This window comes from Perkinsus marinus (genome assembly GCF_000006405.1).
Source record: "Perkinsus marinus ATCC 50983 genomic scaffold scf_1104296931384, whole genome shotgun sequence".
NCBI classification, from domain to species: domain Eukaryota; phylum Perkinsozoa; order Perkinsida; family Perkinsidae; genus Perkinsus; species Perkinsus marinus.
Genome location: NW_003215766.1, coordinates 468,494 through 483,470, shown reverse-complemented (window position 1 = coordinate 483,470; position 14,977 = coordinate 468,494). Strand labels below are relative to the sequence as shown.

General features: G+C 48.8%; 4 protein-coding genes across 4 annotated transcripts in view; all 4 read left to right on the top strand.

Annotated features, from left to right (window-relative positions):
* The window catches only part of Pmar_PMAR005247 (hypothetical protein), a gene marked incomplete at its 5' end in the record, with an annotated part of 10,823 nt that extends 3,069 nt beyond the window's left edge, over positions 1-7,754 (top strand). Inside the window, 22 exons of the mRNA XM_002786495.1 lie at positions 26-157; positions 204-298; positions 531-674; positions 724-794; positions 853-964; positions 1,021-1,152; positions 1,283-1,723; positions 1,868-2,021; positions 2,254-2,780; positions 3,419-3,541; positions 4,067-4,147; positions 4,781-4,880; positions 4,921-4,972; positions 5,228-5,336; positions 5,376-5,437; positions 5,487-5,590; positions 5,641-5,745; positions 5,983-6,133; positions 6,413-6,551; positions 6,719-6,830; positions 6,875-7,004; positions 7,584-7,754. Of these exons, the coding sequence (XP_002786541.1) occupies positions 26-157; positions 204-298; positions 531-674; positions 724-794; positions 853-964; positions 1,021-1,152; positions 1,283-1,723; positions 1,868-2,021; positions 2,254-2,780; positions 3,419-3,541; positions 4,067-4,147; positions 4,781-4,880; positions 4,921-4,972; positions 5,228-5,336; positions 5,376-5,437; positions 5,487-5,590; positions 5,641-5,745; positions 5,983-6,133; positions 6,413-6,551; positions 6,719-6,830; positions 6,875-7,004; positions 7,584-7,738 (3,231 nt within the window). The 3' untranslated portion in view covers positions 7,739-7,754. The remainder of the gene's footprint in view (positions 1-25; positions 158-203; positions 299-530; positions 675-723; positions 795-852; positions 965-1,020; positions 1,153-1,282; positions 1,724-1,867; positions 2,022-2,253; positions 2,781-3,418; positions 3,542-4,066; positions 4,148-4,780; positions 4,881-4,920; positions 4,973-5,227; positions 5,337-5,375; positions 5,438-5,486; positions 5,591-5,640; positions 5,746-5,982; positions 6,134-6,412; positions 6,552-6,718; positions 6,831-6,874; positions 7,005-7,583) is intronic.
* Positions 7,755-8,112: 358 nt separating this feature from the next.
* Positions 8,113-9,845, top strand: Pmar_PMAR005246 (Mannose-6-phosphate isomerase, putative; the record flags this gene model as incomplete). The annotated part of the gene is made up of 9 exons (XM_002786494.1): positions 8,113-8,247; positions 8,305-8,483; positions 8,534-8,691; positions 8,738-8,877; positions 8,928-9,079; positions 9,208-9,339; positions 9,398-9,529; positions 9,582-9,695; positions 9,747-9,845. Exons 1-9 carry the CDS (start codon positions 8,133-8,135, stop codon positions 9,843-9,845), a joined length of 1,221 nt encoding a protein of 406 aa, XP_002786540.1. The 5' UTR covers positions 8,113-8,132.
* A 157-nt stretch (positions 9,846-10,002) lies between these two features.
* Pmar_PMAR005245 (Tetratricopeptide repeat protein, putative) lies at positions 10,003-12,571 on the top strand (the record flags this gene model as incomplete). Its single annotated transcript, XM_002786493.1, has 12 exons — positions 10,003-10,083; positions 10,126-10,202; positions 10,296-10,424; positions 10,468-10,758; positions 10,915-10,983; positions 11,036-11,099; positions 11,367-11,501; positions 11,638-11,768; positions 11,820-11,971; positions 12,015-12,127; positions 12,175-12,326; positions 12,391-12,571. The coding sequence occupies 12 exons, from the start codon at positions 10,003-10,005 to the stop codon at positions 12,569-12,571; spliced, it is 1,575 nt and encodes a 524-aa protein (XP_002786539.1).
* Positions 12,572-13,198: 627 nt separating this feature from the next.
* Positions 13,199-14,189, top strand: Pmar_PMAR005244 (hypothetical protein). The gene is made up of 2 exons (XM_002786492.1): positions 13,199-13,333; positions 13,380-14,189. Exons 1-2 carry the CDS (start codon positions 13,206-13,208, stop codon positions 14,074-14,076), a joined length of 825 nt encoding a protein of 274 aa, XP_002786538.1. The 5' UTR covers positions 13,199-13,205; the 3' UTR covers positions 14,077-14,189.
* The last annotated feature ends 788 nt before the right edge of the window (positions 14,190-14,977 follow it).

The following is a 14,977-nucleotide window of genomic DNA, read 5'->3' as shown; positions in this document are numbered from 1 at the left end:
GCTTTTTTGAGGGTAAAGTCCTCAGGCCAGCCTCAATGAGGGAGATCCTAGCGGGTATATCGATCTCAGTGGGGTCAATGCACCGTTGTTTGAGGGCTCGCGGGGCCTATGGGAGAATGGCGAGCAGCTCCTCACTGTCGTGGTGGAGGCGCTCATGGTAGGCAAACCAGATAGGAGCTCTCTGGCTATGCAGAAGCTCGCAGATCCAAGCTGGCCGTCGGATTCGCTTTCTAGTCGAGCAGGATCAGGGCTTTGTCTTGCCGTATGCGATGTATCAGACTGACCCTAGTCTCTATATGTAGTCCATCGCTGTGGGTGGTAGCGTTGTATGTGTTTGAAGTCCAACGCCGAGAATAGTCAGAATAGCACTGATGTGTATAGAAAGGTACATCCCCGAGGCTGGTATCCCCTCTGCTGGCACACAGGCATTCAACTACACCACTCGAGTCAATAGTGTGGTTAAGACGTTCATCATCAGTCAGTTGGAGTAGCACATGGGAGGACGTGGAGTGCATGTCAGCCTGGATTAGATATGGAGAGGGCGAAGTAGCGTACCCTAGCACTGTGTCCACCATCCTTATTACACTACGACCGAACGTCGTGCTCCTGCAAGGCTCAGTGGTGCGTCTACATCTACCAGGTTTCCAATGCCCGACTGCAAGGCCTCAGTTGAGGTAGTAGTAGTAGTAGCAACAGTGGTAGCCTCTATGACCCTTCGAGTAGTCCTCCCTCTACCAACCGTCTTGACCCTGGCTATAAGCGCTTTATGACTACTGATGGGAGCTCCTACTATGGTGAGTGGGTTGTGAATGTCTCACATACTTGTATCTATTAAAGTGTGGTTGACTGTAGGTAGCTGGAACGCTACATTGGAGGTGCTGGACTTGGAGGTCTCGCCCGGCCAGAGTGTCCCTAGCGATGCTTCTACTGTGGTCCGACTTGGTGCGGACGTTGCTGCATTCCGGTGGGCTAGGGGGGGGGGGGGGGGGGGAGGCAGGGATGCTGAGGTTGGTGTGACAGGCTACCCCCGATGATGTCAGAGAATGATGGTAGGCTGAGGGTAGAGGTGGCGAGGGGACAGATTATATTCCCTGAGAAGATCAAGCATAGTCCAATGGTGGTCCCGCGAACCTTTGAGGTTTCTAAATTCATGTGAGTTATCACAAGGACGGGGGTGACTGCCGAGTGAGAGACCTGCTTGTCTCGTTTATTTAATGCATTAAACTATCGTGAATGCTTCGTTCGTGTGTCACCATTAAGTGTCACCACTGGGCGACGTCAGATACGAGCCAAGAGAGGCATTACGGACGTTCCGGATGACCATGACGCTGGTCCCGACTGTCGCCATCAATATGGGCAACCCCATAATCATCAAGTTGTCGGAGTTCTGGAACATCGATCGTGCGGCCAGAAGTATCCATCTCACGGGAAGGGATGCCCATCTGGTGGAGGAAACCACTGCGCTGTGGGACCAAGATGCTATGGAACTCACTCTGCCCATCGCACCTGGGAAGGTTGTCTCGGAGTTCACCGAGTTGAATTTCCAGATTGAAGAGAGTCAGGGTTTCCTCCTACCTCGAAGCCTGTACAAAAACGACCCCAGATTGACGATACGGTCAGTGGGCAACATATTGGAGGAGCCAGTGATGGAATCTCCATTGGTGGGGGATGGTCCCTACGATGAACAGCAGTACTGTGTGTACCAATTCGAGAGGGGCATAAGGTGAAGCCTCCCTGCTGTCGTGGTGGACTCTTGAGCGGCTCTATTGAGGTACCATTTGATGAGCGAAGCGGAGTTTAGTACCAGCGCGAGTAGACAGTGTGTAAGAGAGCCCGTGTGCACGCCTTGGGTAACAGACCCATGCAGTGAGAGGGAGCTGGCTCGGTGTCTGTGTCCACGGCTGCATGAGGAACCTGCTGACCTGACCGTCTCTGGTTTCAACTTATATGAAAGTGATCGGATTGTGGTTATCGATGAGAATGATGAATGCACTGCTGATGTGGAGGCACGGATGTCCCTGGTAGGTGTGCCGCTGGGGGGAGGTCGATCGGTGTTGGAATATATATACGCCCAACACAGCTGAGCTCGGGAGTTTATATACGGGGTAGAAGTGTAAATTTCCTCAGAAGTTTTATATTGTTACCGACACATGTGGTTGACCATGTGCATACTTCCTCGCATTGAGGTGGATCCTCTGAGCCGTTCTTACGCTGTAATAGCCGAAGCGCTCGCCCATTGCATTTTTTTGATAGGCATGGTTGATCCCAGAGGCTCCCAGCGTGAACGAGGCGAGGACTCAGCTCAGTTTTGCCAATGTTCGGGCAATAGAGACGGGGTATTTTCGGATTTGCATCATTCACTTCGAAGAGGTGTTTGATGTTGGGCGTATTGTGGTACGGCCTAGATGCGACCCACCGAGCGTCATGCTCCAAGGAGCTTGCTTGAAGCACTGTCCAACTACTACCGTCCCTATCGCTGGCCAATGCCGACCGGTGGGACAGTTGATGGAGCCTATCACTTCGTTGGAAGAGGAGAGTCAGGCGGTTATGGTATCGCTACGAATGAGGTACCCGGGTGCTGATAGCAAGGGCCTTGTCAATCTGTCTCGAGACGATCCGGTCCGGGACTACTTCGACTATCGTTTTACGTACGAGTTGGCAGGCATCCTAGACACGGACCCTAGCAGGTTTCATATGGTGCAGATTTCAAGGAACTCCACTACTGTGGAGGCTGACCGTATCATCGTGAGCGTGGTGTTGAAGCCGGTCGGCTCGACGAGGTCGGTGGAGCTGCACTATGATGAGGAAGAGCGCTCGCCCTTGGGCTTGTATGGTCTTTTGGGAGCGCTGCTGGTGGACACGAACTCCCTGTTGTATGCGAATGATTTTTTCGATACGGTTGATCAGTCGTTTCCTCTGAGGCCAGTGTATGTGAAGCTCTGTGAGGAAGATGGACAGTATAGGGTTATGTGCCCACTACTACCGCTGGGCGTGGGCTCGGGCGGAGCGGAGCTGTATTTTACACTAGGAGTTATAATGACGACCGTTGCGCTGATACTGTTGGGGTCATGTATGTGGAAGCTGGACATGGACGCGGCGTCCAAGGCTAGCTCGGGGAGACGAGTGAAGTATCGGACGGCTGAAGTATCTACTAGGGACTTGGGTTACCTGGACCCTTCGATGAGGTCAGAGTTCGCACGGTGAGTGAACGGCATTCTGTTGTGACCATCACAGTGTAGGAAAATATGCATATGGTCAACGACTTATCTCGAGGAAAATTTGGGAAAATTTTATAGTTTTTTTGAACACTCGTACCATAATCCGTGCGCAAACTCTTGTGATTACTGGAGATACTCTTGAGCTCAGCTGAGGAGAGCGAACATATATCTCAACACTGGGCTATCTCCTCCTCATATAGGTCCTGGTTGGAGGGGAGAGTCATGGAGGATGAGGCCACAGTGAGATGGAGACAGAAGCGTCGGACGAGGCTGCGTCGGGAGGGGACATGGCATGTTCCTCGTCTTACCATGCGGCCTGTCTCGTGAGCTATCGTGTTTCCATTGGAAGGCTTGCGTTCCGTAGTATGTGAGGGCGGCGGTTAGTTGATGATTCGGTTGAGGGGTCTGGCCCGGACGCTAACATCAAGTGCATGGCGACGGCGGCAGAGATTCTGTACGGTGGGCGGCGCTGGGAAAGAAGATGTGGTGAATATGGCGGAGTTGTATGCTGCGGACGATACTGCTTATGAACCGGAGTTCGTGGAGCGACCAGTGTCCCACACTGGGGAGGTCTTCACTATGGATGCAGGTGAGAGTCTATTGGAGGTGGACGGTGAATTGAAGTCCCTAGACGTGAATACGATATTTTTATCTGCTCGATTGGTGGTGTTAAGCGCCGAATAGATTTCTGAGAGGTATAGATAGGTAACACATGGGACCTGTCATCGGCTCCCTCTTCGCTGGATGGGGCGGGCGATGGGGTGTTGGAGACCGTCACAGAGAGATCTGATATGGAATCCTTCCCGAGGTCGGTGGTGTTGTTGCTATTGGGCATGGGGTCCTCTTAGGCACAATGTGCCCTTTATAGATCGGATGTGGGTTAATGTGAGAGCTGGACGGGGAGGCGACCCCAAACCTAAAACTAAGAGGTGATGGGCTATGCAGGGGGTCATTCTTAGGAGAGTCCCGTCGGTCTACTCTAGCTACTGTTGCTTACGAGCTAAGAGATAGATATTTAATCATCTTACTAGTAATATATATCATATGTTATAACTTGAACGTAACTCTGCTGTCAGTATGCTGCTTCGTGATAAGGAGTACTCGTATACGATTGATACTGATGAGTGATACGCTCAGATGTAGCGTGTAACTCGTTAATTAACAGTTTGAATTCAATTGAACATGTTATAAGAGTATATAACCTGATAACTAGGTAACCTGATGTAATTATATATAACATTACTATTAAATATTTATAGATAATGTTGAAGGGGATATCATTAAAGGTATATTTTTATCGTATGTATCGTAATTATATATAGCTCCTAGTTTATTATTTGGAGTTTCACCCGTGTTATGAAAAACACTAGTGAAAAACTCATCATTTGCCGACTACTGCATATCGCGAATATCGGACTTTTCACTTCGCGTGAAACGGGTGAAACTCCATTATATAAGTATAGAAATAATTTTAAATTGAAATATACGGCTAATGTAGCAAGCGACACTTTATCATGAAACTTTAGGGGTGTTGATTGTACGTATATTTGCATTTGCCGTAGGACCTATGGTTTCAAAGGCCCAGGGTACGGTGGTCACGGTGGGCACGTGTTCATACGCTGCACTGACCAGATAGACAGCCTCCTCAGTGTGAAGCAAGAGGTAGGAGGAGCACGGTGGGGGGATCTCTAGTGGGGTGTAGGTGCATGCCAAGAACGGTGGCAATGGGGGAGAGGTGAATCCATACGGCAGAGGTAACTCGGCGCTTTCGTGGGAAAATATGTACATTGTCAACAACATGTGTTGTTGACAATATGAAAAATCTGAGGAATTTCTGGGAAATTTTTGATGGTTTCTGTGCATTTCTACCCGAAGTCGTATGTACTCTTGTATAATTAGTGAAGAGACGTCTGAGCTCAGCTGAGGATAGTAAACATATATTCCAACACTGTTCATGGCTCTTATATAGATGGTGCTCATCTCGATTCTGTGATGTTCTCCTATGGAAGGTATTCACGGTGATGATTGCACGATATATGTGCCTCCGGGAACGATCGTTAGGGAACGAATAAAAACCGGTCACAAGTCCGATGCGAATCGTAGTGTCCATAGGTCACGGTAGGAGTCTATAGCCTGACTGCGCTGATTCGGTGGTAGGTTCTTGTACCAATTCCTCGCTGATAAGGAGATGATAAGGATATGCAGAGGAGGCAAAGGCGGTACTGTCGCTGGCATTCGAGGCATGGTATGGAAACGTGGTGAGCTCAGGAGTGGGGTATAGCAGTTTTAAGAAGCATGATGGGCGTATGGGAGCACCCGGCGAAGGCAAGAAACTCGAGCTGGAACTGAGAGTGCTCACTGATGTTGCATTGGTAGAAGGCAATAGTGAATTTACAGTTGCAGTAGTCATAGTTTGTGGTAGTTGGGAAAGCCCAATAGTGGCAAGAGCTCCATCGCCTCATCAGTGTGCCGGATGATGACCAGAATAGGCCCTGAGGAGTACTCGACGATCCGACCTCATACTGGGGTAATATATTTCTGACGGTCAGTGCTGAAATAAACGTTAGCTTCCCTCAGCTGAGCTCAGGAGTTTCCTTACTAGTTTCAGCGGTATATATACGAACTGGTTTAGAAGTCCGCAGAAATCTACAAGAATCGCCCAGAATTTTCTCGTACTTAATTTCATATTGTCACCAACACATGTGGTTGACCACGTGCAATTTTTACCACACTTCCGACGATTGTGGGCGTGAGGTAGTCTTAGGTCATACGGTTCCGAGATGGTGTGAACATTAAGATAACGGACTTGCCAGGCATCAGCGAGGGAGCGGCTGAGGATAGGCTTCGGGGACTGCGAGTTCTTCGACACATGTACCGAGCTAGGCTTCTTGTGTATGTTATTAAGATGGGCAAGGGTGAGTCTGCCACAGTGCGGGAAAATTTAAACGTGGTCAGCTGGGGGTATTGGTGATAAGGGGAAAATTGTGAGGAAATTTTTTGGAATTTTTTATTGGTTTTTGTGTACTACTACTGGGTTTTGTATGTGGCTAACGAGGAAACTTCTGAGCTCAGCTGAGAAAATCGAACATATATTTTGATACTGGTCTGGGTGTTGGCAACTGTGCGGGTGTAAGGAGTATGTGCAATCTTGAATTTTAAATGCCGTTTGTGGGGTTAGTCGGAGGGCGTGTCAGGTCCAGATGTAGTGGGTACGTCGGAAGACCCTCTGGAGGACTTCGAGGTTGTATACAATGAGGTTATGAAGCACGATAAAACATGGAATGAGCACAGGAAATGGATTGTGTGCGCTACCATGTGTGACATGCTGCACAAGTAATATCAGCGGGGCAGAACGATTGTGTAATGTGTCTATTTGGAAGTGCTGAGAAATTATATACTTTGTAGAAGTAGAGTCGGAAGTGTTGATTTAATAATTTCTTTCTGGTCTTCAATTGACAGTTTCCCTATTGTGGTTTGGGTGATGATGGTGATATGTTCAGGGATTCCCTGTTCCACTTGGACTCGCTGTACTTCCGTCTGCGTGCGCGCTTCCCTGAGGTGGTCGTCATCGGCACCAGCGCCCGCTTTGGTCTTGGTATCAAACGGCTCGTGGTAGTACTGGTGCTACAGTGAGTGGTACCTTATCGATCCTCCAGGACGAGATCAGGACACAGTTGTATCCGAACGCATTGGTGCCTAGTTTCCGTGAAAGGCAAGTTCCCATTCATCGGCTCATAGCCCCTTCGGCTGAGGAAGTACAGCAGATTACTGAGGAGTTTTACGCTGGTAATAGAGAGGGACGAGGAAATGGTCGTAGTTGAATTTATGGTGATTGATATTTGGGTTCTTCGCGAAGGCATTGGTCGTGATCAGCCCGCTTGTGTACAGTGGGCTTCGTATTATGCGATAAATGTAGTAGATAATCGATAACTAATATACAGTTGTAGAAATAGTAATATATAGATATGTATTAGTGATAAATCCATATACCTTAATATGGTGTTATCCCAATATCGATAGGTTTTATTATTAAGTTTAGCATTATTGGAGTTTCACCCGTGATGTGAAAAACACTAGTGAAAAACACATTTCACATTCCACTTCGCGTAAAACGGGTGAAACATATATATTCTGATCCATTATATTCTTATTTTTGTCTTTTTCTGTTAAATATACATCTAATATAAGTCTTGTTCTCAGTGTTAGAATTTATGTTCACTTCCCTCAGCTAGGCTCAGGAATTTCCTCACTAATTATAAGAGTTCGGGTAGAAGTGTACACAAGCCTCCTCAAATTTCCTCAGGATTTTCATATTATCACCAACACATGTGGTTGGCACATTTTCCCACACTGGTCTTGTTTCAGCTGGTCGGTACAGCCTGTTGGAAGCCCAAGCACAGGAGGACGGCCTTAAGGTATACCTCCCTGAAGACGAGGGCTCGAGGGTGGCATTGGGCATCCCTGCAAGTATGGATAGGCTTGCATCGAGAGAGGGGCCTGTGCACTGTATAGAAGCTTGAATGCATGCTTTTGTATGTTTCTGGGATGCACGTTTCTTGGGGTGTAGGGTGTTGTGTTGGATGTGTCTACTTTGGGATGAGGATCCGGTTTGAATAAGACTTATTTTATTCGCAGCATTTCCAGGTTATTTTAGTGTTTTCCGAATTTTTATTAATTTGCCCAAGTTTAGCCAATTTTGAAATATTGGGCAATTCATGGAAACCATGAGGCGAAATGATGAAAAAGGAGCATTTTGGGGGGAAAATTAGTAAATTATTGAAAAATCGGGTAAAGTATCAAATTAATCCGTGAACCATTCAAATAGCCCCAGTCGTGCTGTAGGAGGAAGGGTAGAATCCCGGGTTCTTGACGGTGTTGTTCCGATGTGAACTTGTCAAGTATTCATTACCTTCAATGAGTGTCCAGTCGTCATCGTCCACACTTCGTATTGTAGAGCCTGCCATACAGAACTATGCCTGGGGGAAGGTCGGCTCAGCGAGTAAAGTAGCACTTCTGGCCAAAGAGGGAGGTAAGGGGGCATGACTCGGGCGTTTAGTTCGGTCCACTGCCATGCTGTTGGGTTTAGATCACACAGGCTCCTTCAAGATTGATGAGAGCAAGCCTTATGCCGAGCTGTGGATGGGAGATCATCCCAATGGTGTATGCCATATGGCACAAGGTGGAGAGACTATACATGCCTGGTTCGCCACGGAGGAAGGCAGGGAATTCCTTGGCAGTGTAAAGCAGTTGCCTTATCTATTCAAGGTTAGTGGTCGCCACCAGTTCCCACCACCCCTGATCTGCATTCTCTTTAGGTTTTGTCTATTCGACTTGCCTTGTCGATTCAATCTCATCCGGACAAAGCGTTGGCCCAGAGGCTGCATCGTGAGCGGCCTGATTTGTACAAGGATCCAAACCACAAGCCGGAAATCGCCATTGCTCTGACAAACTTCGTGGGCATGTGCGGTTTCAGGTGGGCCTCATTTCTATTCTGACCGCCCGACAAGGTAGCTCCTCAGGCCAGTGTCGGAGATAGCTGATTTCTGCAAGAAGTTCCCCGAGTTGGGAAGCCTGTTGGGTGCTGATATATGCAGACAGCTCGAGGGGAATGTGCAGGGGGCGTTGAAGAGAGCTTATTCTACTTTGATGAGGGCCGATGGTGATGATGAAAAATGCCGATATCGAAGGTGTGTATTATACTATTGTCAGGTGAAGCTGTGACCAAAACGATCGCGGCTTTGGTGTCACGCACACCTGCTGCTGGTGATGAGGCCCACTCCCTGGCTATTGAGCTGGACCGTCAGTTCCCTGGTGGAGATGTTGGAGTCCTCTCGGTGTTCTTCCTCAATATTGTCCATATGGTGAGCTTTATGTCTTGTGTGTGTGCGTTTGAAGTCTATCGCAAACCGCCTTAGTCAGACTAGCACCAGTGTATCTTACTCCAAGCTGTCGTGAAACTCCACTGCTGATGGCTTGTTGTTGTGTTCAGGCCCCTGGACAATGCCTCTACCTGAAGGCCAACACACCGCATGCCTATGTCTCGGGGGATATCATGGAGTGTATGGCCTGCAGTGACAACGTTATCCGAGGTGGTCTCACTCCCAAGTACAAGGATGTTGAGGTAGGGCTTTGGTGCTGCTGCCATTATGTTCAGTGGGGAGCACGAGCTCGTGGCTTAGGTTTTACTGGAGTCGCTTGTCTTTGAAAGTCGACCGGCGAGCATCTTGAAGCCCAGTGAGATGGAGTGTGGCGCTAAGTGTGAGGCTAGGACTTACGCGCCTGATGATATTGATGACTTCGAGGTTGTCAAGGTGGGCCCTGGATTAAGGTAGACCCGATCGGGCATTGTGCTGATGATGTTAGGTTGATGCGGCTGGTGAAGGGCAGTTGGTCCCTTCGAAGCAGTGCATGTCGATGGGTATCATAATCAGTGGTGAAGGAACTATCAATGGCATGCCTGTATCACAAGGGGAAGTGGTAGGCTTTTTCGCGACGGCTTTGGGAAATCATCGGACTTGTGATTTTCAGGTTGCTATTCGCGCTGGTGCTCAAATTTCCATCATCCCGGAAGTCAACACTAAAATGGAGGTGTTCATTGGTGCCTGTGGCCGTAACTATAGTGATTGAGCAAATGACTGTTTCGTTCCTTATTTCCTTCGTGGCCTAGTCAAGCTGTTGAGTTGTCAATGCTGACTCTGCGGGAAGGCGGATCCTCGCACTCTGAGACCAGTTGCGGTCAGGGAAGCGCTGTACCGTCGTCGTAGTCCATCCTGTTTCCTGGAAAATGGCTGCAGTTGTGAGCAGGGGTAAAGCAGCTGGTGATATCCCTCTTGAGTACCACACGTCGGTGAATCCCTTCTTTCTGGTACATACCACCCCTCTGGACGGTTGGGACCATATTGGGTAGGCCATGAGCAAATTTCGTCGTCGAAGGTGGCAAGAGGCCATTGACATATGCAGCGACCTTTTGAAAAAGAACCCGAGGTGAGTGCAGTGACCATCTGAGGCCATCAGCCGCTTCTCATACACGACGAGCTGCAATCCAGACAGGGGATCTATCCTGGTGAATCTTTGTAGGGACGAGTCGGCATGGTTCCTCAAGTGCCGAGCGCTGACGATGAAGAACTTCATAGACGACCTGGAGTGCGATGAGGACCCTCTCGGGGATCTGCTCATGGAGGATAACGTCATTAATTCAGCACCGCGGTGGGTTCGACAAGCTCTTCTTTTCTACAGCAAGCCGATGCAGACCGGGTACGAGCCTGATGAGAGCGTCGGGCAGGGCTACTGGGAAGCTTCGCCCGACCAGCGCCAGTGGCAGACCAATAACTGGCTTTGCGAGGCCTGGAACTAACAGTAACTATGGAGTTCAACAATTGACGATCAACGTTCATGTAGGCGGCCGAGTTCCACAATCAGCTACGGGTCGAGACCAACTGACCACGGCTCTGCAGCAGCTCAATAGAGGCGTCGGTGGTAGGCCCATGACTTCCTCCATGGGCCGTCCCACGACGAGCCTTGGGCGCTTGGTAGGACAGCAGTGAGACTCCTGTGGGACATGGACATCATCTTAGGTGCGGATTGGTACCGCATCCTTACAAAGCGATCCTGAGGGGGAGTTCATCGTAGCCTCGGCAATTAACTTCCAGAAGTAGAGGCAACAGCGTAGTCGGTGCAGAGACATTCTCGAATGCAGGTTCGTCCATAACCGAGGTCTAGCGAAAGCGTTGATGGACTACCTCGTCTTTGTACTGCGCGATGTGGGGTAGCTTCCCTCACTCATACTTGCTGTTTGAGGGGATCTCTGATGGTGTTAGGAAGGCGGCAGAGTTGGCCAGTGAAGCTACCAAGCATTGTGACTATGAGGATTGGTGGTGGAAGGTGAGTCCTCGATAGAGCAATATAGTGAAAGTAGCGAGAGCAGTGCGGAAAAATATTTTTTACACGTGTTGATGACTATGTGAAAATTGTGACGAAATTTTATGAAATTGTTCTTGATTTCTGTACACTACTATCCTAATTAGTATAGAAACTCCCATAATCAGTGAGAAAACTGCCGAGCCCAGCTGACTAGAGCGAACAAATATTCCAACACTGGGCGAGTCTCAGTTACGACTGTCTGTTTGTTGAGGCTCCAAGTCGTTTCAGGCCAGATTGGGCAAGTGCTACTTCCATCTTGGCTTACTCCGCGACGCTGAGAAGCAGTTACTGTCTGCACTCAAGGCCAGTGATGGGATACTCACATCAATGGAGCTTGCTAGAGTCTACCTCAAGCTTGATCAGGTCTTGCAAGGAATGCGCAGAATTCGATCAGCGGATGGTTCTGACCAGCCTTATGAATTGGCCATTTTCGGTTGTGATTGCTCGAGACGATGCCAATCAGCAGTCGGCCGTTTTGTCGCGCAGCAATCTCATTCAGCCCCTGGCGGCTATTGACGCTTACAAGAAGTCATCACTTCAATATCCTGGAGACCCCAGTGTTAGACTGGGCATTGCTCGAGTGGCGGCTGCTATTGGAGATGAGCCGGCTAGCATTGAGGTTTACAAAGAGTATAAAGAGTCCCTCTGAGCCGGCCTGTGAGGATAGTGTTAGCATATCAGGGTATTGCATCTCGATCCGGTCAATTGCGAGGCCATAGCGTCATTGGCGGCTCATCACTTCTACAACGACCAGCCAGAAGTTGCTCTGCGATATTATAGGAGACTATTGCAGCTTGGCGTGCTCGCGAGTCCTGAGCTTTGGAACAATCTCGGTAGAGTCCAGTGAGAAGAACGAGTCTTGGAGCCGACGATCAGGCCTTTGCTGCTTCTACGGCCAACACTACGACCTTTGCCTCACATGCATGGAGAGAGCTTTGATGTTCGCTGATGATAAGACTCTAGGAGATGTCTGGTACAACATCGGCCATGTACCAGCATGCTCGAGAGACTGACGGTCGAAGGCTTTGTGACTCAGATAGGAATTGGTGTTGGCGATCTGGATTTCGCTTACCAAGCCTTCAAGGTGTCAGTGTCCTACGATAGCAGTCATGCGGAGAGCCTTAACAATCTCGGGGTCCTCGAGCTGAGGAAAGGCAATGTTGAATCGGCAAAAAGTCTTTTCCACAGGCAAGGTTGCTTCTGTTACAATATCACTAATTGACATTCGTGTTTTTCTACGTATTGTGCTCAGCTCTATGGGTGCCGATGGTAGTCTCCACGAACCCTCGTACAATGCCAGCTTGACTTACTATGATGAAGGCAACGTACGGGCATGTCTGAATAACCTCAATGCATCTTTGGACAAGTTCCCTGAGCACGCCGGTTCTAACGAGTTGATGAACATGTTGAAAGAGAAGCTCATGGAGTTGTGACCTGAGTTATGCATAAGTCTCGTTCAAACAAAGTAGTTTTGAGTTTTCTGGAAAAGCTGGTCGTGTAGTAGTGCTCTATCATTCGAACTTCGCATCGCATAAGATACTTCGCATTGCGAGGAGTCTTATGTGTTGATCGTGACGTAGTAATTGTGGCCCATAAGTTGGCCCGAAGTGGCCTGATACGTATGAAGGGTGCATCAAAATTTAGTAGACATGTGGGAAAGTTCGAAATTGCTCAACGCCGCTTTTGAAGGAAGCTTGACGCTTCTGATCAGCCCATTTAGGCATACTGAACTTGGCACAACTCATGTTGGCAAGCACAACTTATATTAGACGAATAGCATATGACTATTAATACGGTGTGCTTGCCTCAGCCATAACAGCTCTGAAACGAAGAGGTGAACATGTATAGCTTCCCTAGCTGACATTCACAGTATTCCCTTGCCTTTAGTGGGTTCGTGATCAGGTAGATCGGGGGTTCGACACTCTCCCACCACGATTACAATTTTTCGCTTCTTGCATGTGCAAGTATAAGGCGCGCGCGTTTTCCAGCGCAGAAATGAAACGGCTGGGGCGAACAGCTGTTCGCGACCTCAATCATCGTCTTCCTCAAAGCCTTACATCCACACCAATGAGCTCTGAAGCCCCTGCCGCTACCACTGTTCAGCAAACTACCACCTCTGCCTACCAGCAACCTATGTACAACGTGGTTCAACCTCAGGGTGCATCTTATGTACCCCCCGAGTTCCAACCTCAAGTGTAAGATGGTGTTTCTCCCTTGTTATTGCTCATCGTTTATTGTTAGGTCCATGGATCCTGAGAGCATCAAGCACCAGAAGACTCAGAGCCTCTCGATGCTCGACAGCCAGCTGAACATGGCCGTGCAGACCTGCAAGAGTGACTACGAACAGGCCAAGCAGCAGATCTCCCTCCGTGCCAACTTCGACCTCCAGACTGCGGTCGGCGCCGTGGAGCAATCTCGCCAGCAAGCTCTGTTCGCCCTTGACCAACAGCATCAGCAACGTCGCATGGAGATCGAGCAGAGGGCTCAGGAACAGCGCATGCAGATTGAGTCTACTGCGAGTCAGCTCTGCATGCAGGCTCAGCAACAGAAGCTTCAGAAGGAGATGAGTGATCGTATTGCTAAGCTCCAGAAGGAACAGGCTGACCGCGAGGCCAAGGCTCAGATGACGATGCCCTCGCTGCCTCAACAGACCACTGTTACCGGTTCTTATGTCCCTCCTGCACAGTACAGTACTATCTCTGCTCTCATGCCTCAACCTATCTATGCGAATGCTGACGGCGGTGTTACCACTAACTATTCCACAGTTGGTAACATCTCGTCATACCCTGGTTCTTACACTGGTAACTTCTCATCCTATCCTGCCAACTATGGTGGCATCCCTGGCTATTCTGGACAACCTCAGGTTATCAGAACGGTTCGTGTGGTGAGCGATACACAGTCTGCTCAGCCTGCTACTGCTACTACCGTCTCTAGCTAGACGATTGCCAATCAAATGATTGTTTACATGAATAGGATTTGCGCTCAAGGAACTCTCTTGATGCAATTGCATGAAGAGGTAGGGCGTAGTTCCGCATTGTTTGATTCTTCATCTTACAAGTGATTGTCTAGTTGATCAGTTGGGATATGGGGACGAAGTTCTATGAGTGGTTAGAAGCAATTCTATTATCTCTGCGCGTGGCACTATCTAACCAATAAACTGCTGTTCTTTAGTATAGAAAGATATTAGAAACTGCGAGCTTTTTCCTAAGCATTGCTGATATAGTATGAACATTAGCCGCAGCGCATACAGAGATGGTGGACCCCATTCCTTCTGAATGTCGACACTGTTCATGCAGATCCAGAACAAGGACAGAGTATGTCTTGGCGAATTGTACATTGAGATAAGGGAAGGCTCTTAGATTTTTATCCACAGTGTGGAGTTTTGCGAGCTGCACACACCTTCCCATACACTAACTCTTCGGCTGAGAGTTATCCCTGCTCCAGGGCTGAAATTAGTGTTTGGTATCAGATGAGTAAGACAAGGATCCCCCACAATCATGCTAATACGAACATTGCCGAATCAAGACTCAGGCTTCCGTTAGCCATACGCGTGTCTCCCATCTCAATGCATGACAATAGCATGTGGTACTCGTTATGCTGATTGAGCGAACACATCTGGTGATTATTCCTGAACTATCTGAACTCATCACTTCACTGCTGGGAGTATAAATGATTAACATCGGAATCATGCTGGTCTTGTCGGAGATGCTCTTCTTTGCGACATTCTCCACCGAAGTTGAGTTGCTTCGGGGTCCCTGATGGAGGCGAGTCTGACTCGCCGCGAAGATTGCTCCTTAGCCAGTATATCGTCTGCCGTGTGGGAGTTCACAGAGCAATGC